The sequence below is a fragment of the Pipistrellus kuhlii genome, unplaced genomic scaffold, assembly GCF_014108245.1.
Source record: "Pipistrellus kuhlii isolate mPipKuh1 unplaced genomic scaffold, mPipKuh1.p scaffold_m20_p_110, whole genome shotgun sequence".
NCBI lineage: Eukaryota > Metazoa > Chordata > Mammalia > Chiroptera > Vespertilionidae > Pipistrellus > Pipistrellus kuhlii.
In genome coordinates, this window is record NW_023425417.1 from 362,601 (window position 1) to 382,935 (window position 20,335).

General features: G+C 62.6%; 1 protein-coding gene across 12 annotated transcripts in view; it reads right to left on the reverse strand.

The window, feature by feature from the left end:
* Nucleotides 1-20,335, reverse strand: part of KLC1 (kinesin light chain 1) — a 35,994-nt gene that overhangs the window by 8,311 nt on the left and 7,348 nt on the right. For 3 of the 12 annotated variants that reach the window (XM_036432451.2, XM_036432458.2, XM_036432455.2), the window contains 12 exons: nucleotides 16,977-17,238; nucleotides 15,135-15,365; nucleotides 12,381-12,459; nucleotides 11,400-11,625; nucleotides 10,838-10,925; nucleotides 10,269-10,370; nucleotides 8,347-8,520; nucleotides 8,178-8,277; nucleotides 6,995-7,044; nucleotides 5,929-5,996; nucleotides 4,838-4,946; nucleotides 3,017-3,178 (listed from right to left, as the gene is read on the reverse strand). In XM_036432451.2, coding sequence (XP_036288344.1) covers nucleotides 3,017-3,178; nucleotides 4,838-4,946; nucleotides 5,929-5,996; nucleotides 6,995-7,044; nucleotides 8,178-8,277; nucleotides 8,347-8,520; nucleotides 10,269-10,370; nucleotides 10,838-10,925; nucleotides 11,400-11,625; nucleotides 12,381-12,459; nucleotides 15,135-15,365; nucleotides 16,977-17,237 — 1,650 coding nt within the window. In that variant the 5' untranslated portion in view covers nucleotide 17,238. Of the gene's footprint in view, nucleotides 1-3,016; nucleotides 3,179-4,837; nucleotides 4,947-5,928; nucleotides 5,997-6,994; nucleotides 7,045-8,177; nucleotides 8,278-8,346; nucleotides 8,521-10,268; nucleotides 10,371-10,837; nucleotides 10,926-11,399; nucleotides 11,626-12,380; nucleotides 12,460-15,134; nucleotides 15,366-16,976; nucleotides 17,239-20,335 lie in introns of those variants that run through there. The other 9 variants (XM_036432454.2, XM_036432462.2, XM_036432460.2 and 6 more) reach the window with 4 other exon arrangements.

Here is a 20,335-nt window from a genome sequence, read left to right on the forward strand (position 1 = left end):
CGACTGTCAGGGTCTCAGGTGGCTTAGTGCTTTCCAACTTTTAAGAACGTTCTATTTGTTTCCTAACACAAATCCTATATAATAAAAGGCTAACATGCAAATCAACTGAATGGCAGGACAACCGGCTGCTATGATGCACACTGGCCACCAGGGGGCAGGTGCTCAGTGCAGGAGCTGCCCCCTGGTGGTCAGTGCGCTCCCACGGGGGAGCCCACTCAGCCAGTAGCAGGAGCAGACCTAAGCCATCAGTTGGACATCCCCTGAGGCCCCCAGACTGGGAGAGGGCACAGGCCGAGCTGAGGGAATTACCGCCCCCCCCCCCCCGCACGAATTTCACACACCAGGCCTCTAGTTTTAAAATAAATATTAATCTCTTTTCAAAATATATTGATTGGTTGATTTTAGAGAGAGGAAGGAAGACAGAGAGAGAAAAAAACAAACATCAATCTGTTGCTCCACTTGTTTATGCATTCCTTGGTTACTTTTTGTATGTGCCCTGGCTGGGAATCGAACCTACAACCTGGGCATATGGAGACAATGTTCTAACCAACTGAGCTATCCCCAGGACTAATCTACTCCTGGCTGACAGTGTGCCCAATTCCCCAGGAGCCTGGGAAAGGGTAGTGGGTGAGGCTCTCGGTACTCCGCGCGGGGAGCCGTGTGGGGAGAAGGGGAGACGGGCAAAGGGAGTCCGGTTTCACCCCGAAGGCTCCTCTGCAGCCATAGCCGGGCCTCCTCTGCGTGCTTAGTGGGACCATCAAGGAGGACCCCCACTCGGCCCGGCACTTGCCGAGGGCGGGAGCAGCAGACCGACCAGGATGGCTCCAGGCTGCTGGGGAGAGCAGGTCACTGAGGGGCCAAGCCCCTGCCCAGCCCTCACACGGGTCCTGGCTGGGGCCAGTCCTGCCTGCTCTCATCTCTATCAGCGTGTGCCCAGCTCTGTTGGCCCAGATGCGCAGTGCCCCAGGCGGGACCCTGGCCGCCCAGCTGCCCTGTCCTAAGCTCTTTCTGGAGCGAGAGCACCCTGCCTGTAAGTGACCTGGCTGCCATGGGGGCGCTGTGGGCTCCTGGGCCTGCCTGGCAGGCAGCACCCCTCCGCCCTGCGGGCGTGGAGAGCACCGGCATCTTCTTAAAAGCGACCGCCTACGGGACCGGCACGTCCTCACAGGACTGGGCACAGCCCGCGGGACGGCCGAGAGCAGCAGAGGCCAGGCCCGGCTACAGGAGCCACTGGGGCTGGCGGCCACTGACAGTCCAGCCCTGCCGTGTCCTGGGCCCCGGTTCCTGTCGGCTCTTCCCGGTGATGGCACTCCCCAGCAGCGCCGCCAGCAGGCAGCGTGAGCCGCCGTTCTCCCTGCAGGAGGATGGAGCGTGGCTGCAGGTCACCATCGCATCCCATGTGACCTCGGAGGCTCCACACAGCTGATCTCACCCTCGCGTGTGCCTGCCGCCTCACCGCCTCCTCTCAAATGGAAGATGCTTTAAAAGTAGCCTGTTGCCCTCACTCTTGCCTGTCAAACTCGTGGCCAGCAGGCCGCATGCTTGCTAACTGGTGTGGCTCAGTGGATAGAGCCTCAGGCTGAGGACTGAAGGGTCCCAGGTTCGATTCCGGTCAAGGGCATGTACCTTGGTGTCAAGCTCCATCCCCAATAGGGGGTGTGCGGGAGGCAGCTGATTGATGTTTTTAACTCACTATCCCTCTCCCTTCCTCTCTGTAAAAAAATAAATAAATAAAAATGTACTTTAAAAAATAAAGAAATAAACTTGTCAGGTTTGGGGAGAGCTCAGCATTCCCTCCTTGGAACCACAGAGCTCCGAGGAAGCCAGCCTGGAGGGACAGGCCGAGTGTAAGGGGTGGCCTCGGTGGCCAGCGGCGAGCCCTCGGTGGGCACCACGGCCCGGCCGGCCTCTGGACGTGCCCGGACGGGCTGTCAGACGCAGAGCGCCAGGGCCGCAGAGCCGCCGTGAAGGTGTGCAAGCCCCGTGTGAGCACTGAGGGCCAGCGCATGCGGAGGAGGGGACGCGGCAGGGGCAGGCACGGTGCAGGCAGCCCTCCCCAAGGCTCGGCCTTGAGGACGTCAGCAATAGCTGTCACACGACTTCACACCGGCAGACCTAGAAACACTGTCTCGGGAGGCGCCTGCTCAGTGCGGCGGCCGGGCAGCTGAGGGCCGGGCAGCGAGGGCCGGGCAGCTGAGGGCCGCCGCAGACCGTGCGGACAGCAGAGAGCACCAGGCGACACAGCAGGCCTGCGGGCGAGCGGGGCTGCGCCCCAGGGCGGGAGTGATCACAGATGCTGATTGGCTGTCCTGGCACAGGAAACAAGGCGGACCGAGGCCCAGGGGTTCCCCAGCTGCTGCAGCCAATAACAACCTGTACGAACATCTCGAAGGCTCACCGCTACCCAGAGGCTGACACGGGGTTAACTCGGACAGGAGAGCCCAGCTGCTGGGCAAACACCGCCTGACAGCGGAGGGTGCAAAAACCGAAGCGCACCTGGGCGGCAAAGCCTCCCTGCAGCCACCCGCCCCAGGCAGCCCGCAGCTGCCAGCTCTGCACTGCTCCCTGCCGCCCCTGCACCAGCCCCCACAGCCACCACGAGGGAGGCCCGGCTTCTGGGCCCGAAAACCCGTGGTGCTCAGGACCACGGTGGATACAAAGCGCGGCCACCGAGCCTTCCTGCCCTGCCCGCTCCCTCCCTAGACGGTGCTGCCGGGAGCATCAGCCTCCGGCCGTTGGAGGAATCCCAAGCAGGCCGAGGGCGGCCGGGCCGGGAGACGGGGTGCTGGGGTTAGCGAGGGAAGAGGGAGTTAACAAGCGGGTTAGTCCCTGCACACTTCCTGAGACTGAAGGAAACCGGAGGAGGCTGTGCCTTAGACAACCAGGACACTCAATCAGCACAGGAGCGCAGTCGCGGGGAGAAAGCACCGGCAGACGGGCTCGGAGCGGAGCTGCAGCGGAGCTGAGGGAAGCGTCTAGGGAGAGGGCTGCGGGCGCCGGGCCGCGCGGTACTTACCCCGCTCCACTCTACGCCCATACTCACTTCCTCCCCTCCGTCAGGGCCACTCTCGTACTTGACCGTGTCCACGGTCAGGCTCTCCCGGCTCCGGCGCTTCTCCGAGCCCTCGGGGTCGCCCAGCACCTCGGCCACTCTCTGTTTGTGAACATTGTCAAGACCCTGCGAGTCAGCGGGAGGGTTCGCCTGTTAGCACGCAGCCGAGGGGGTTTCCAAACCACCGTCACCAGAACACAGGCTCCCCACAGGAGGGACCCGTGTCCGGGGACGTGCCTGAGGGCTGCCTCCCTGAGCCCGTGCACCTCCCTCATTCACAGCCGAGCTGGGAGCGGTGCGGGTGCCCAGCAGGAAGGGCCTGGGCGTGCTCCCTGGGAAGGCGCCACAAAGACCCGATGGCGACGGACACGCCCAGGACCAGGCGGTGCCGGCAACAGGCCGGCGGGTCCCGGCTGTGAGCACCCCGGTGCTCCTATTTGGAGGTTTTGTGGGAGATGGGAATGCGTGTCTAACGCTCACGCCGCCCAGGCTGGAGACACGTGGGTCACTGCGTTCCCAGCGCAACACCGAAGACCAGCGGGAAAGACAAGGGCCCGTCCAGAGCGGACGCTCCGTAAGCAGCGCTGAGCACCAGGCACCCTGCTCCTTCGGCCCCGGCACACGTGCTTGCACCAGCTGTGACCGCTGACACGCAGCAGCACTTCCTGTGCTAGCAGGGCGATGGCCCTCCCCTCGGGAGGCCCGGCCCGACCACGTGCTCCTCAGCCAGGAAACGGTCCTGGGACAGGAAGGCCTGGCTATCTGCTCTATCCACCTCAACTGTCGGGCACCACTGCTCTCAGCGGGGAAGGACACGCCTGTCGCTCCTCCTCTTACTGCCAAGAACCCTCGTGCAGACACCTGCAGCTGTGGGGTTTCTAGGCCTGGACCACGGGGACAGTCCAGTGGCACCAGAGGCCGTGCTGTGCGTCACCCACCCGTCCCAAACCCACACGCCAGGCCTCGCAGTCCCGCGCCCAGTGTGCCCGGCCCGCGGGGCGCCAGGCGCCACTGCTGTGCGCTGGGAACAGCGTCCTGCTCCGTCGGCTGAGTCCACGCTCTCCACATCCTGTCCCTCGTTGGAGCGCTCGCTCCAGCCCAGCCCGCGCTGCGGCGCACAGAGCCCCTAAGCGCACGAGGCTGGAGGTGCCTCACGGATGGAGCAACGCCTGTGCAGGGACCTCCCTCGGCCTGCGCTGCTGCTGCTGCGGCCCTGAACGGGTGCTAACGCATCAGCACCCACCCAGCAGGTGTCCGTGGACAGAGCACGTGGGACACGGCCTCGGTGGGTCAGCGGCTGCCAGCGCGCCCTCCCCGGAGCGGACCCACAGCTGGCTCTGGCTCACAGGGCACGGCCCGCAGCACGCACGGTGCCAGTTACTGTCTTCCCGTCCTGTTCTTACCGCAGCCAGCTGCGGTGCGAAGGTGTGCGTGTGGCTTCAAACCGCGTTCCCAACCGCCTACAGCTGTGCACTTTCACTGCACGGCCCGGCCCTGCCCCGCCCCTGAGGCGCCCAGCAGGGGCTCCGCACCCCCTGCCCGATGGCCTTCTGTCTTCACACGCCTGGACACTAGGCCCCCAACACGTGTGCACACGCTGTCCCCGCTCTGGGCGCCCGTCCCTAACCCTGCAGACTGCACAGACCGAGGCTCTGCTGCTGTGTCCTTGGCCAGACGGACAGCACTGACACAGCACCACCGCCTGTGAACAGGCTGGAGGAGGACTGCCTACCTCTGAGTTCGGGGTTCAGGAAGCCGCGCTAGAAAGAGAAGGGTCTGACCGACCTGCTTGCGTGACCGCATGGCGGCCTCCTCCAGGGTCTCCGCAGCCTCGAACTTGCCCTGACGCCGGTAGAGTGCGCCGAGGTTCTTGAGGGTCGTGGTGACGGTCGGGCTGGGACAGGGCAGACATGGCGGACTGTCAGTGCCTCAGAGCGGCCGCGCCCGGCAGCGCGGGGCCCGAGGACTCGTGCTCGGCGAGAGCAGTCTCAGGCGCCATGGCCCTTTTTCCCGGTAAGGGGACAAGCAGCTCCCCCACCTCCAGCTCCCCTCCCAGAGCCGCCCGGCCGCTCAGACCTCGGCCACGGCCACCAAGTCTGCGCGGGCTGTCTGGGGACCCCCACGCTTCCTGCAGCGAGCCCGTGTCAGGCAGTGAGAGGGCGCGGAGGGAGACAGAGGGAGCCACCCCCCCTCACACACACACACGCACACACACGCACACACACAGATGACCGCTAACATGCGATGGAGGACAGAGCCGCAGGGAGGTGTGCTCAGCACTGTGCCAGCAGCCCGCCCGGGGCCGTCATTTGGTGCAGACAGCCTGTCACCCATCAGAAGCCCTTCCTGAGGACAGGCTTGGGGACACAGAACACAGCAGCTGCACCGAGTCGGAGGCCCCTCTAGCTCCCTGCAAGCGCCACGGGGACCCAGGCCAGGGGCCAGACTCCCCAACTGGTGCCTGGGAACGGCGCTTAGAGGAGGAGTTAGCGGGCAGACAGGAAGCAGGCGGGTTCCATTGGGAGGAAGCAGACAGGCAGCCTGGTGAGGGAGGCACGGGCACCGCTGGGTGCTCACTGCCCTCAGCGGACACGGAGGCCAAGGGCAGCGAGGAGGGGGCTACGGCTCAGGGTCTCTGAGGCATCCCTCAGGTGCTGGTGATGTGCTGGCTCCTGCAGGGCTGCTGGCCTGGGCTCTACGGCCGCTTCCTGTGTCCCCAGGCGGCCCGCTCCCTGTGACACGTGGACCTCAGCCTTGGACGCCGCAATGTGAATGCACAGCAGCGTGTTCTACCCCGAAGGCAGGCTCTGTACATGCCCATCACCTCCACCCCAGCCCCGCAGCCCCGGCCAGCTTGTGTGCAGGGAAACACACACCTGTCCACCTTGCAGGCCTTGTACCAGCCGCCATACTCCCCGAACGACGGCCCGTCCTTCTGCTTCCCCTAGAGGAGGAGAGGAGGTGTGAGCGAGCCGGCAGCCCGAGCCCGGAGCCCCAAGCCCGCGGACCCCGGACGGAGCCCCCGGACGGAGCCCCCGGACGGAGCCCCCCGGACGGAGCCCCCGGACGGAGCCCCCCGGACGGAGCCCCCCGGACGGAGCCCCGAGCCCACAGGAGCCCCCCGGACGGAGCCCCGAGCCCACAGGAGCCCCCCGGACGGAGCCCCCGGACGGAGCCCCCGGACGGAGCCCCCGGACGGAGCCCCCCGGACGGAGCCCCCGGACGGAGCCCCCCGGACGGAGCCCCCCGGACGGAGCCCCGAGCCCACAGGAGCCCCCCGGACGGAGCCCCGAGCCCACAGGAGCCCCCCGGACGGAGCCCCCGGACGGAGCCCCCGGACGGAGCCCCCCGGACGGAGCCCCCCGGATGGAGCCCCCCGGACGGAGCCCCAAGCCCACAGGAGCCCCCCGGACGGAGCCCCCGGACGGAGCCCCCGGACGGAGCCCCCGGACGGAGCCCCCCGGGACGGAGCCCCCCGGACGGAGCCCCCGGACGGAGCCCCCGAGCCTGGAGCCCCAAGCCCGCGGACCCCGGACGGAGCCCCCCGGACGGAGCCCCCGGACGGAGCCCCCGGACGGAGCCCCGAGCCCACAGGAGCCCCCCGGACGGAGCCCCCGGACGGAGCCCCCGGACGGAGCCCCGAGCCCACAGGAGCCCCCGGACGGAGCCCCCGGACGGAGCCCCCGGACGGAGCCCCGAGCCCACAGGAGCCCCCCGGACGGAGCCCCCGGACGGAGCCCCCCGGACGGACCCCCCCGGACGGAGCCCCCGGACGGAGCCCCGAGCCCACAGGAGCCCCCCGGACGGAGCCCCGAGCCCGCGGAGCCCCCGGACGGAGCCCCCGGACGGAGCCCCGAGCCCACAGGAGCCCCCCGGACGGAGCCCCGAGCCCGCGGAGCCCCCGGACGGAGCCCCCGGACGGAGCCCCCGGACGGAACTCACTTTGCACTCCTCCCGCTCCTCTGCGTGCATCCAGATGGGCTTGTTCTCGTCTGAGGAGAGACAGCACTGTCAGCTGGAGCGGGCAGCCCGCGAGACCCGTCACGCTCCAGCACTGCAACTGCAAGGCTCCGGTCGCTCCGTGACCTCCTCAGGGGAGACTGTCCCGCGCGGACGGGTGCCATGCCCACGGGGGCCACGGGAGGACGGGACACCAGGAGCGCGGAGGTGGCCGGTCGGCGGCGCGGGGACAGGTGCGGGGGGAAATGCACCAGGCCTGGGAGGCGTCAGCAAACCCGACATCGTGAGGGTTCCCACCAGGAAACTTTCTTTTTTTTATGTTTTTATTGGTTTCAGAGAGGAAGGGGGAGGGAGCGAGGGAGAAACATCAGTGAAGAGACAATCATTGATCAGCAGCCTCCTGCACGCCCCACACTGGGGATCGAGCCCACACCCCAATGACAGGGGTTGAACCCCGGACCCTTCAGTCTGCTCTGTCCACTGAGTCACACCAGCGAGGGCTGTCATGAACCTTTCAACGCCGGAATCGGCACACAGCATTCGGGAGCTTTAAAATCTGTGCGACCTCGCAGCAAACAAGCCTAACAACCAGCAGCATCGCCCTCTCCGGACGCCCATGTGCGCCCGGCGAAGGGAAGCAAGTGCCTCACATCCCCGTGGTTTCCGGAGCCCCGGGACCCTGACAGCACTCGCTCCAGAACAGCCCAGGCGCCCAGATGCTGAGGGTGTGGTGGAGCCGGGCCTGGGCTCCAGGAGTCAGGGAGCCGGCAAGCCTGGCCAGTGGAGAACGCCAGCCCCGTGAGAACATCCTAGAAAGCATGAATGACTCCAGGGAGGTTTTCTAGAGTTGGTGCACCCAGGCTGTGCCGGACACAGGCGTGGACTCTGGGAGGACAGCGGGCAAAGCTGGGGCAGGTGGCCATCGCCCCCCGGAGCTGAGAGATACCGGTGAGCGGCGTGTCCGCATGTCACTGGGAGACGAACCGCGTGCCGCGAGCACAGCGGCGCCCCCTCCTCTGAGCGCCGTCTGGAGAGGCGTTTCTAACGCTCAGGTCAGCTGCATCTTGAAGCTGCTGTGCCGCCGTGGGTGTGCCAACTGCAGGCTGGCATCAGGACTGCCAGGCGGCCGGCAGCGGCTCCCGCTCAGAAACGGGGGCGTCCTTACCGTCCACAGAACCGAACTCCCGCTCGTGCGCACGCGTGAGGATCTCCTTGTACAGGGTCTCTGCCTGCTTGAACTTCCCTTGCTTCAGGTAGCAGGAGGCCTGGAGAGAGGGCGAGCTCAGCATCCCCCCGCGGATGGCCCGCGGCCCCTGTGCGGCCCGCCCACCTACCAGGTTGTTCTTGGTCTTGGCCACGTTGGGGTCGTCGGGGCCCAGCTTGGTCTGGTAGATCTCGAGGGCCCGCTGGTAGTAGTACTCCACCTCCTCGTACTTGCCCTGGTTCTGGCACAGCAAGGCCAAGTTATTGAGCTGCTTGGCCACGTCCGGGTGGTCCTTCCCCAGAACCTGAGGACAGAACGTGGTGTCACACCTCCGCCCGGCTCACCAGCCAGACGCTCCGCTCCCCTCGTGTCCACACGAGGCCTCCCTTAGGCTGCGCTGCCGAGCAGCTCCCGGGCCGTGATAACAGTGACGCAGCCCGAACGTGGGGGCTCTCCGGGGGCGGGAGAGGCTGGTTCCTTTACGTGCTTCAGCTTCCTTCATCCTCATAACACAGACCCTGCGTGGTGGGAACGTCATGCATCTTGAGGAGGAAATGGCTTTTCTAAAGCCACTGCTACTATGACTGCCAAGTCCTGGGACAGCCCAAACAGCCACTCCTGTCTGACGCCTTCCTGTGCAACCAACCTCCCAGGAACTGCCGGGCTCCCGTCCAGCCAGCCCTCCAGCCCGCCCTCCGTGCAGACCCAGGTCCCCTGCAATCACCCCAACACTTCCCCCACGTCTCCACCCCCATCAGCAGCCCCCCTCCACCCCTGCCCCTATCCCAGACCCGCGGGTGGGACTCCCTCCCTCCAGTTTAAGGAGACCTCAGCCCGGCCCACCAGTTAGCTCAGAAGCACACCACCCCGTTTTCTTTCTTTGCAAGTATCACTACCTAAGCTCCCTTATGTATCCAGCTCATCTTTCATCACAACTCTCAGCCACTGACGCGCAGGCCCAGGAACACCAGTTCCTCCCAATGCCGCCCTGCTGGAGGACTCACCCCGGAGCAAGCGATTCGATCCCTTCTCTGCATCTGTGCCTCACCTATGCGTCCCAGGAGGCACACGGCATCCCCATCCCTGCCCACACCCCTTCCTCTCCCTGCCGGGCCTCTGCACGCAGCTCCTGCCAGCTCCAGTCACACCTCCCGGCTGGGGGCAGCGTCCACAATGCCCCGGCCCTGGAGGAGCCCGCTCTCGCTCTGGCTCTAGCCCAGAAGCCAGCCAACAGGACCCTACGTTCCCAGGTTCTATCTCGCGGCCTGTGCTCTGGGGAAGGGGCTGTGTTCCTGGTCTGTTAGGTCACCCACTCCCACCAAGCAGCGGCCAGCCCTCCACCAGCATTTCCGTGCGTGACTCAGAGGGCAAGCTCGTGTGCAGGAGCGGGCGAGGCGCCGACCAAGCCTGCAATGCCGCATCCCGTCCTGTGCCCTCCGGCCCAACCCGTCCGAAAAGCAGGGCCTGAGGACGAGCAGCTGGTTTCCCCTTCCCCGGAAACACCGCTAAGCGTCCAGCCATCCCTGCTCGGCGGGCGCTGCGTCTCTAACTCGGAGCGCGCCCGCGGAGCCGCTGCAAGCACACGCCACCCCTTCAGCACCATCAGCACCGCCGCCGCGGGAGACGGCCACTGGCCTCCTGGACAGCCGAGTCCCTCCTCTGGTCTGGAAAGAACGTTCCCTTTTAAAGCTGCAGAAGCCTATTTGGTGGCTATTCTCTTCCGGGCAGGCACATGCCTGCTGTCAAATGAACGTCCAGTCCCGAGAAGCCCGCCCTCAGCAGCCACTCCTGGCCCCTCAGCGGCGAGGGACCCCGCCCCGCCCCTGCACACCGAACTGCAAGGCAGCTGCGTCCCTGAGGGTGACCCACTTGTGGAACGAGTTCCTCTCGTTGCCCCCCTCAGTGGTCCTCTGTCAAATGGTGAAACGGAAGTCCCCTAAAAGCCCCAAACTCACAGCTGAAACCTGCGTGCCCCTCCTAGCCCCGGCCCCCACCGAGCTCACAATAAACGGAAGCAGGTAAACACGGAATGAAAGGCCACGCGAGCCCCACCTTCTCCCGGATCTCCAGGGCTCTCTTGCACAGCGGCTCCGCCTCCTTGTACTTGCCTCTTTTGCCGTAAAGCACCGCGAGGTTGTTCAGAGTTGCTGCCACCTGCAACGGGGGGTGGCGAGAGGGTGAGCGAGGTGAGGACGCAGAGCTGAGGCACAGACAGCGAGGTCCATCGAAAGCAAGAGCGCGATTCCCCGGACAGAGCTCACACAGGCACTCACGGCGCCCAGCACCAATCAGCATCAGCGGGTCTGATTTGTGACGAATCTGCCCGGGACACAGCGCCCGGCCTGTGTGCATGGGGGGACTTTAGCGAAGGACGCCGATTCCTCGGGAGAATTTACACAAGAGCATGCGATTCCAGATCAAGAGCTACAGCGCGTGCTCCTTCGGGAGGGAACGTGCGTGCCTGGCCTTGCTGTGCCAGTCCCGCGGCGCCGGGCGCTGGCGGAGGCCTACCTGTGCCATCTAGTGGAAAGGCAGCTCACCGCCCTGTGGGTTCAAGGGAACGTGAGTCGGCGGAGACACCAGGGAAACCAGAGCCCAGAGGAGCGGGAGGAGCCACTCACCGCGGGGTGGTCTTTGCCCAGCGTCTTCTCGCGGATGGCCAAGGCGTCGTTCAGCAGGTTGGCGGCATCCTTGTACTTGTTCTGGTCTCTGCAATGAGGCACGGGGTGTTGTCTGCCAGGCAGACCCGGCCTCACCCCCAGCCCTCCCCCGGCACTGCGCGCGGGGCCCTCACGGCTCCGTTTGCCAGAAGGGCAGCCCGGGCTCTGGACAGCAGCCTCTGTCCAGGGCCATTGAGCAGAGAGAAGCTGAGCTCCCCCTGAGAACAGGAGCTCCGTGTCATCCCGAGGGCCACACAGAAACCACCCCAAGTCTTACGTACACGTGGGTCTCAAAGCTGTGTGTTGAGCCCGGCCTGTGTGGCTCAGTGGTTGAGCTTCAAACCAGGAACCAAGAGGTCTCTGGTTCGGTTCCAGGTCAGGGGCACATGCCCAGTTTTCGGGTTCGATTCCCAGTAGGGGGCATGCAAGAGGCAGCCAATCAGTAATTCTCTCATCGAGGATGTTTCTATCCCTCTGACATCAGTAACAGGGAGGCCAACCACGCGGGAAGGGCAGGACTCGCCTGTACACCAAGGCCAGGATGTTGAGCATGGTGGCCACGTCGGGGTGGTCGTGGCCCGAGGTCTTCTCCAGGTCCTCCAGGGCCTGCTTGCACAGGGGCACGGCCACCTCGTAGCGCCCCTGCGAGGCGTACTGGATGACCAGGTTGTGCAGGGTGCGCAGGCGCGCCGGGATCTCATAGCCGCCCTGCTGCGCGGCCGCCGCGGCACTGCTGTGCTGCTGCTGGACTGCAGAGAGGGGCCGCGTCAGCGGCGCACCGGGTCCCCGGCTCCTGGTTACACTCCCCTCAGCCTGGGCCAGGTCGGCACATGCCCCCTCGCCCCGCCCCCCCCAAACCCGCCCCCCAACCTGTCCGGCACTCCCTAGGCAAGCTGTAACAGCAGCGCTCTTACGGGTGCCACAACCCCCAACACACACACACCCCCCGCAACAAGATGCCCTCAGCCCAGGCAGGCAGCCCTCCCTGGCATTCCCTCCAATAACCGGGACCCCGCTGAGCCTGTGCCTGGCCCATGCCGAGGGGCTGGTCTACCCCCGCTACATCCCAACAAGCACGCTCTGAGGCTCTGGGGAAACCCGGCGATTCCCGTGTGCACGTACCCCTGCAAGGGGCTGCGCGGTCACAGCCACGCAGACGACCCCCATGCGTGCGCCCCCTCCCCCCCCCGTGCGCAGCGCACCCCACCCTGCGCGCGGTGCCCTGCTCCGCGCGCGGCACCCCCCCCCCATGCGCGGCGCACCCCACCCTGCACGCGGTGCCCTGCTCCGTGCCCGGCGCCGCCCCCCCCCCCCCCCCCCGTGCGCGGCGCACCCCACCCTGCGTGCGGCGCCCGCGCCCACCCCCCGCACCCCCCCGTGCGCAGCGCACCCCACCCTGCGTGCGGCGCCCACGTGCGGCGCCCACGCCCACCCCCCCCCCCCCCCCCCCCCGTGCGCAGCGCACCCCACCCTGCGCGCGGCGCCCGCGCCCACGCCCACGTACTTCCTTGGCCGGGGTCGTCGTCGTCGTTCGGGAAGAGGTCGTCCAGAGGCTCTTTGGTGGAATCGGTGTCTTTGTCCTCCTGGAAGCCAACCCAGAATGACCTCACTAAAGGGCTAAGACCTGTGCTACAGCCTTTTTATTAAAAACCTGAGCCCGGCCAGCAGGACTCGGTGGACTCCTGGTCAGGGCACAGAACCAGGGTGCAGCCGATCCCCTAGTGTGGGGCGTGCAGGAGGCAGTCAATCCACGATTCTCGTCATTGATGTCTCTCTCTCTCTCCTCCGCTCTTCTCTTAAATCAATAAAAATATGTTTTTAAAAAGCTATGAAAAGATGGTTCATTCTTAAGACCAAGAACAGGATTATCCACAGTCTGTCTGGGTTCGGAGGAAGATCAAACAGAGCAGGGAAACTCTCACTTGAAATAAGTCCTACTTGAAAACCACACGCGTGACCACGTGAAGCCCCCGTGGCTGCACGCCGCAGACCTGGGGCGATGTCCCCACAGGCCGGGGGCGCTGGGCCGCCTCCAGCTGCGGAGTGTGACTCGGTGTGAGGAACACCAGAGTGTGTTCCCTCTCGCCTCCACCCACCCCGTGAGGACCCAGCGAGGTGGCCGTCTGCAAGCCAGGAAGAGCGTCCTCACCAGGCGTTAGTCCTGCGGGTGCCTAGTTTCGGGCTCCAGCCTCCAGGACGGAGAGGTGTCTGTGGCCTGAGCCACGCCGCTGGTGGTATTTTGTGTGGCAGCCCGAGCTGACACAGGGTATTGTCTGTTTGCTTAGGATGAGGGTTCAGACTGAAGACACACGTGTGGGACGCATTGGTCACAGGTTATGTAGTGAACAGGCCCAGTACCAGTGGGCAATGAAAAATGGGAGCTCAGCCGAAACCGGTTTGGCTCAGTGGTAGAGCGTCGGTCTGCGGACTGAAAGGTCCCGGGTTCGATTCCGGTCAAGGGCATGTACATTGGTTTTGGGCACATCCCCGGTAGGGGGTGTGCAAGAGGCAGCTGGTCAATGTTTCTCTCTCATCGACGTTTCTAGCTCTCTCTCTCTCTCTCTCTCTCTCTCCATTCCTCTGTAAAAAAATCAATAAAAATATATTTTAAAAAGAAAGAAAGAAAAGAAAAATGGGAGCTCAGCTGAAACTGGTTTGGCTCAGTGGATAGAGCGTTGGCCTGTGGACTGAAGGGTCCTGGGTTCGAGTCCAGTCAAGGGCATGTACCTTGGTTGCGGGTACATCCCCAGCGGGGGGTGTGCAGGAGGCAGCTGATTGATGATTCTCTCATCGATGTTTCTATCTCTCTATCCCTCTCTCTTCCTCTCTGTAAAAAATCAATAAAATATATTATAAAAAAAAGAAAAGAAAAATGGGAGCTCAAAAAACAATAATGAAATAAAATAAAAGCGGGCGCTTAAATGCAGGGCAGACCCAGGACAGCCTGGGCAGGAAGGACGGGCTGGGACGGGGAACAAGAGCTGCAGCCAGCCTGTCTCAGCTTACCCCGAACTGCGGCCGAGGCTCAGGGCGGCCTCACACCCACAGGACAAGTGCCTGCTTCTTTGCTGAAACGGCAGCTGCGCTCACTGCGACACGTACCACAGGCGTGTGAGGCGTGACGGGAGGGAAACTGGGTAAAGGGCAGGTGGGACTCTCTTTCCATCTTATCAACTCTTCTGTGATCTAACATTTAAAAGGTGTGTGTGTCTTAAGTTACCTGAATCAGAAACAATACTGGATGAAAAATAATCAAGACCGGATCAACATCCACAGTCAGAAAAAGGGGGAAGCTGAGCTCTTGGAAAACCGCACATTCTGACACCGCAAGGTGAGCAGGCAGGCCTCAGGGAGCAGAAGGCAGCAGGAGAGCCCAGTGTCCGGGGCGGGCGGGCTCCGCAGAGAAAGTCAGGCCCACAGCACCATCCGCCGGTCAGCCTGACTCTGAGGGGCACGGACGCCAGAACGCAGTGGGTCAGGGTGCCAGACTGCAGCGGGCAGACCCGTCACAGGCCAGGCTGCCTCTCTGCCGTGGACCTGATAGTTACAATATTTTTACATTTTCTGACCCTTCCTCTAAAAGCACACGTGGGAAGAATACGGCAAAGAGAACTTCTCTGGCCCTGGCTGGGTGGTCCAGTGGCTGGAGCCTCATCCCTCGCACCGAAGGATCAGGGTTGTGGACTTGATCCCTGGTTAAGGCACATACCCAGGTTGTGGGTTCAATCCCGCCAGGGCGCACATGTAAGGCAAAAGATCAGTGTTTCCCTTTCTCCCCCTCCCTTCTCCCCCTGCCCCAGAATCAATGAAAACATATCCTCGGGTGAGAATTAACAGAAAAAGGCCCTGGCCAGTGTGGCTGTTGGCTAGGTGTCGTCCTGTGTACCCACGGGTTGCTGGTTAATTCCTGGTCAGGGTGCATGCCCAGGTTGCGGGCTGAATCCCTGGTGAGGGGCGTGTGGGAGGTGGCAGATCAATGTTTTGCTCTCATGTCAATGTTTCTCTCTCTCCCTCTCCCTTCCTCTCTCAAAGATAAAAAAAAACAAAAAAAAAACAAAAGAAACTAAATTTTTTTTGTTCAAAAACAAAATTAAAGCTTTTAAAAAGAGAATGTCTATGACTTGCCCAGGGACTCAGTCCCAGGACCGCAACCCACGATCTTGCTCAGTGCTTCCCTGAGGGGAGCCCCTGGCCCTGTGCTGAAGCCCCTCCCACACCCCAGGGACAACCAGCACCGCGCCCCTCCAGCACCGCTCACCGACGGAGAGATGTCGTCGTCGTATTTTTTTAGCTGATTCATGAATTCTAGATGCTTCTTCTCCTCCTCCAGCTGGGCCACGGACTGCTCGCTCTTCTGCAGCTTCTGCTGCGTGTTGGCCAGCTCGTCCCGCAGCCACTGGTTCTCCTGGCACAGGCGGCGCACCTGCGCACGCAGCTTCTGCTTCTCCGACTCCACGGCGTTCAGGTGGTTGGACAGCGCCATCATGACCTGCAGACCGGCGCAGGCTGAGGCAGCGGTCCCCGCCCCCCCGCCCCCCCCCCCTCGGCCATTCCCCAAGCACCACATGCACCGTGCCAGGACTCCGTGTCCACCTCGGTCACGGCCACACACGGGACACGCAGGAGTAGCACGTGCCCAGAACATGTACAGAAAAGAGACGTGTGCTTTGTTTGAGAGCATCTCAAGTGGATAGCAATGGACACACTCTTTGAGAAAAAAGAGAAAAGCTACTCTTCTGATAAAAATGCATTTTTACTTTCCATCCAGACAGCTCCAGCTCAATTTCTCGTGACCATGCCCCACATGACACTGTGTGCCTGCCTGCAGAAGTGTGCAGAGTGGTCCCTCTGGGAGGGGCTGGGTGGCGAGGGAGGAGGCAGCAGATCCTCCAGGTGCTGCCGGCAGGGAAGGCATCTTTGAGCTGGCATCACGGCTGGAATCACTGCGCTCCACGAGCACAGTCAGTCCCAGCGAGGGGCTGCCCAGGACAGTGCCTGCGGGCCCTGAGCAGCATCGGGGATGGAGCCCCAGAGGAAGCGGGGACGCTGGCCTCAGGCTGTGCTCCTCAGACCTGCCACCTGCCTGCCCGCTTCCTGACCCTCCTCGTTGTGAGAGCTGAGACTCCAGAGGCGAGTTTCCTTCCTTCCTAACCCACATCTGCCAGACTAGAGGAGAAGCTCAGGTTCACCTCACGGCAGCAGGCACTGGTACTGGCAGCAGCTGCTCCAGGCCCACCAGCAGGAAGAAAGCCAGGCAATGCCTAGCTTTACCTAAAGTGTGTTGGCCAAGCCCAGTTGGGGCGAGGGCCACCACACGCTCCCGTGGCGCGACTGTGCCGGCACGACAGAACCAAGGCCGGTCAGATCTACACAGCCCTGCCTGAGGCCGCAGAGGCCAGCAGCTGCGTCCGACAGCCAGGCCCCCTCCCTCCTGCTAGAGCAGGCCCTGTAAGGGGCACCTGGCACTCCCAGGCTCCCCCAGTCGCGTGGCCACGGAGCGTCCTGCAGCGAGTGCAGCGGAGCGCTCTGCGCGCCTTCCTGCCCTCCAGAGGGCGCTAGAGCGGGCCCTGGGCTGCCGTGGAGCTAGCTGTCCTGGTCGGGAAACAGGCAGGGCCTGGGGTCCCTGGTGACCAGCAGCTGCAGACCTGGCTGGGACGGTACCTGGGGCTGGCTTTGCAGTCTATGCCACGTAAGCCACTATTTCTGTTTTCTGGTGTGTGCAGCCAAATCCAGTCCCAAAGCATACGAGGGCCCTGCTTTTTTAAATTCAGACATGCCCAAACCAGCCGTCATGAATGTAACACGCATAGCCCTCTGTGGCTCTAGAACACGTGTCAAACACAAGGCCCGCGGGCCAAATCCGTCCCGCCAGGCCTTGCAATGTGGCCCGCACCGCGCTGTCATCACTGCACTCCGCTGCGTTTCCATCACAATGACAGTTTATGACTGTTCAGTAAACCACTCGGCCCGCGATTTAGGCTGGATTTTAGATTTTGGCCCCTTCTCTGATTGAGTTCGACACCCCTACTCTAGAAGGAGCCTCATTCTGGTAGTGCACACCGTGAGCCCGCCCCGCCCGCCCGCCGCGCCCAGCGTCTACCTGCGCCTCGCTCAGGCCCAGCTCCAGCATCTCCAGGGACTTGCGGATCATGTTGGACTTCTCCTCCACCAGGTTGCTCTCGTCATCCTTCTTCAGGCACTGCAGCGTCTCGAGCAGGCTCTGCAGGATGGAGTTGTGCTCGTTCTTCAGCGCCTCCAGCCCCTGGATCACCTGCTTGGTCTTGGAAATGATCTCGTCCTGCGTGAGCTTCTCCAGCCTGTCCTCCTTCCCGTACACCATCGTGGACATGTTGTCGTACATTCTGGAACGGAGAGACAAAAGTCAGGCCTCTCGCCGAGGTCCAATGTGCATCACACCTCTAAGAAGATACTGTGCGAAGGGTGTAGATTAATATTTCTGTAGGCAAATACAAGTCCGTGTATTTGATTTAATATTCTGTACTGGTTCTGCTTTTCGTTGGCAGACCAGTTTAATGACTTTTCTGGCTTACGACTGAATTTTTTAATGGAAAGAATGGCAGCAACAGAAACTAATGCCAAAGATTACAAGCAACGAAACATCCAAATGGCATTTCCCAGACACACAGCTCCGTGAACACAATGTTCTCAGAGTGCCCGCAAGTCTTGTTTTCCTGACGGAAGTGCAGAAGGGAAGGGAGTTCTCTGGCGTGCTGACCAGGTGCCCGGAGGCGGTCAGGCTGGAGGAAGGCGCCAGCAGAGGAGCACGGAGCAGGAGGAGGGGAAGGACCGAGCAGCGGAGCCCAGGCGGGTGGATGACAGGAGGTGAGCTGTGCTGCTGGCCCAGGAGGCCCTGCACGTGGCTCACTCTGCTGGGTGTCAGCCCATGCACTGGAAGCTCGCTGGTGCAACTCCCGGTCAGGGCACACGCCCAAGTTGCGGGTTCAGTCCCCGATCAGGGTGCGTGCAGGGGAGATAACCAATCAATGTTTCTCTCTCACATTGGTATTTCTCTCTTCCTTCCTCTCTCTCTCTAAAAATAAATAATAAAAAAACCTCAGGAGTGGGGGCAGCCCGGGCAGGTGTGAAACCCCGCAGTGAGAGAAGAAAGGAGGGGAGGCACCGACCCAGTGGCAGCAATGCCTGCTGAGCCTGAGCAAGCTCTCCCCGCCCTGGTGCAGGAACTGCCGGCCGCAGTGGCAGACAGCTGCGAGGAGGAGGGGGATGAGCTGAGCCGGGAGGCCTGTGGCGTGGCTTCCTGAACCGCAGGCTCTGCCCAGCCTCACCTCCGAGACACAAGCGCTCCTGAAGGCGCTGCCGGCCGCCGGCTCCACTGGCTAGTCACCCTGGCAGGCCCAGGCCGCAGGCGCACACCAGGGCACATACAAGTCACCAGTGACTGCACGGACGGGGAATGAGTCCATGCTTCTCTCCTTTCCTCCTCCTCCTCTCTCCCCCTCTCTCTGTCTCTCTCCAAAATCAGTAAGTCTTTAAAAGGCAGGGCCGTTTGGGAAGCCTTTAGAGCTCACGGCTCTCAAGGGCACTGCCAGCCGCAGGAGGGAGGGCCCGTGTGGCCTGTCCCGCACGACCCTTTCGGCCGGCACGCGGTCACTGCTAAGTCCCCGGGGGAGGAAACGAAGCCCGGCGCCTCCCCGCCTTCGCAGCAGCTCCCAGCGCCGCAGCCGCAGCCCTCCCCACTCGCAGAGCAGGCTGACTCCTCGGGGAGGCCTGACCAGGCTGGCTCAGGGACACGCAGGCGCAGGGGCGGCCCGATACCACGCACTCGAGAGCCAAAGCACAGCCACAGCCTCCGGGAGGGGGCCCTGGGGCAGAAGAGGAACAGAAGCTGCGCTCTGCCGGCCTGCTGGTGCGTCTGGCCACGAGTGCGGTGCGCACGGGGCACACACGCCTGTGCCTCTCACGCTCACCACGAGAACAGAGAAACCTGACCGGCCGGCTGTCTGGAGGGCAGGCAAAGGAACCCTCCACCCTCACACACAGGACGAGGTGACGCCTCTGCCACATGCAGACTGACCAACCGAACACGGCACGAGGACAGAAACGCTGACTCGCTGAGCACTGACGGGGAAAGCCTAGAGCACAATGTCAGTCTCCCGCCCGCCTTGGCGATGCCCGGGGTCACAGAGGCTGCATTTCTGTCCCAGTGCCCGGGTCACCGCAGTGACGACCTCACGTCCCATCTCCTCCACCCGATCCCTCACACTATCAAACACTACCCATGAGCAGGCGATACAATCTCCAACCGTCTGACCAACTTTACTTACACAACCTCCTCCTCTCAAACATTAACAGAGAGCAAAGGCCAGGAAGGAAAGAGCCTCCCGAGTCACTTTATCATGCTGTGTGACTTCTGTATCCATGTTTTTATTTTACTGATTTTTAAAGAGAGAGAGAAGGGGAGAGGGGAGGGCATCGATGGGACGCTCCGCTTGTGTGTGCATTCACTGGCTGTTTGTGTGTGCCCTGATCAGAGTCAAACCTGCATTCTTGGCGCATCGGGAATACGCCCTAACCACTGGGCAGCTTGGCCGGGCCTTACATATCGACTTTTCAGAAAGGAACATGGCTGCAAAGAGGGCAGACGAGGAGGAACCCTTTCTGCTGACCGCTCTTGATGGAAGTGTACTTCTTGCAGACACAGCCGAGGGGAGCGGAGAGAAAGCAGGATGGGCCATGGCGTCCAAGATGCTCTCTCATCGATGTGAGAGATACTGATCAGCTGCCTGCACAGAGGGAAGCCGGCAGCCAGCGGGCGGCCACCTCTGCACACGCCATGGCCCTGGGAGCACGGGGCAGCATCCTGCCCTGGAGGGGGCATGGGAAAGCAAAGGCCCTCACGTGCCTGCAGAAAACAACCCGCTTATTCCGGGGAGTCAGCACCCAGTCCACAGTCTGAATGGCACCTGACGCCAAAGGTGATGGGGGAGGTAGGTGGGCCTTTGGGTGGTCTCGAGAGGAGCCCTCAGAAATGGGATTAGTGGTCTTTTTATATATATTTTAATTGATATTGGAGAGGAAGAGAGAGGGAGAGACAGGAACATCAATCATGAAAGAGAACCATCGGTTGCCTACCTCCTATAGGCCCCCCTCTAGGGGCCCAGCCCACAACCTGAGCATGTGCCCTGAACTGGAATCGAACCCGGAAACCTTCCAGAAAGTCATCAGTAAAATGTTGCTTCAACAGCACAAAAGAAAGTCTTTTTTTTTTTTTTTTTTGCATCGAACTGTGACTGGCAATGAAAAGTGGATTTATTTTGAGAATCCCAAAAGCACAGAATCATGGGTTGATCCAGGTCAACCATCAACACTGACAGCCAGGCCGAACGGCTTCGGAAAGAAGACAATGCTCTGCGTGTGGTGGGTCGGGAAGGTGTGGTGCATGATGAGCTTCTCAAACCAGGTGAAACCGTTAATACTGAT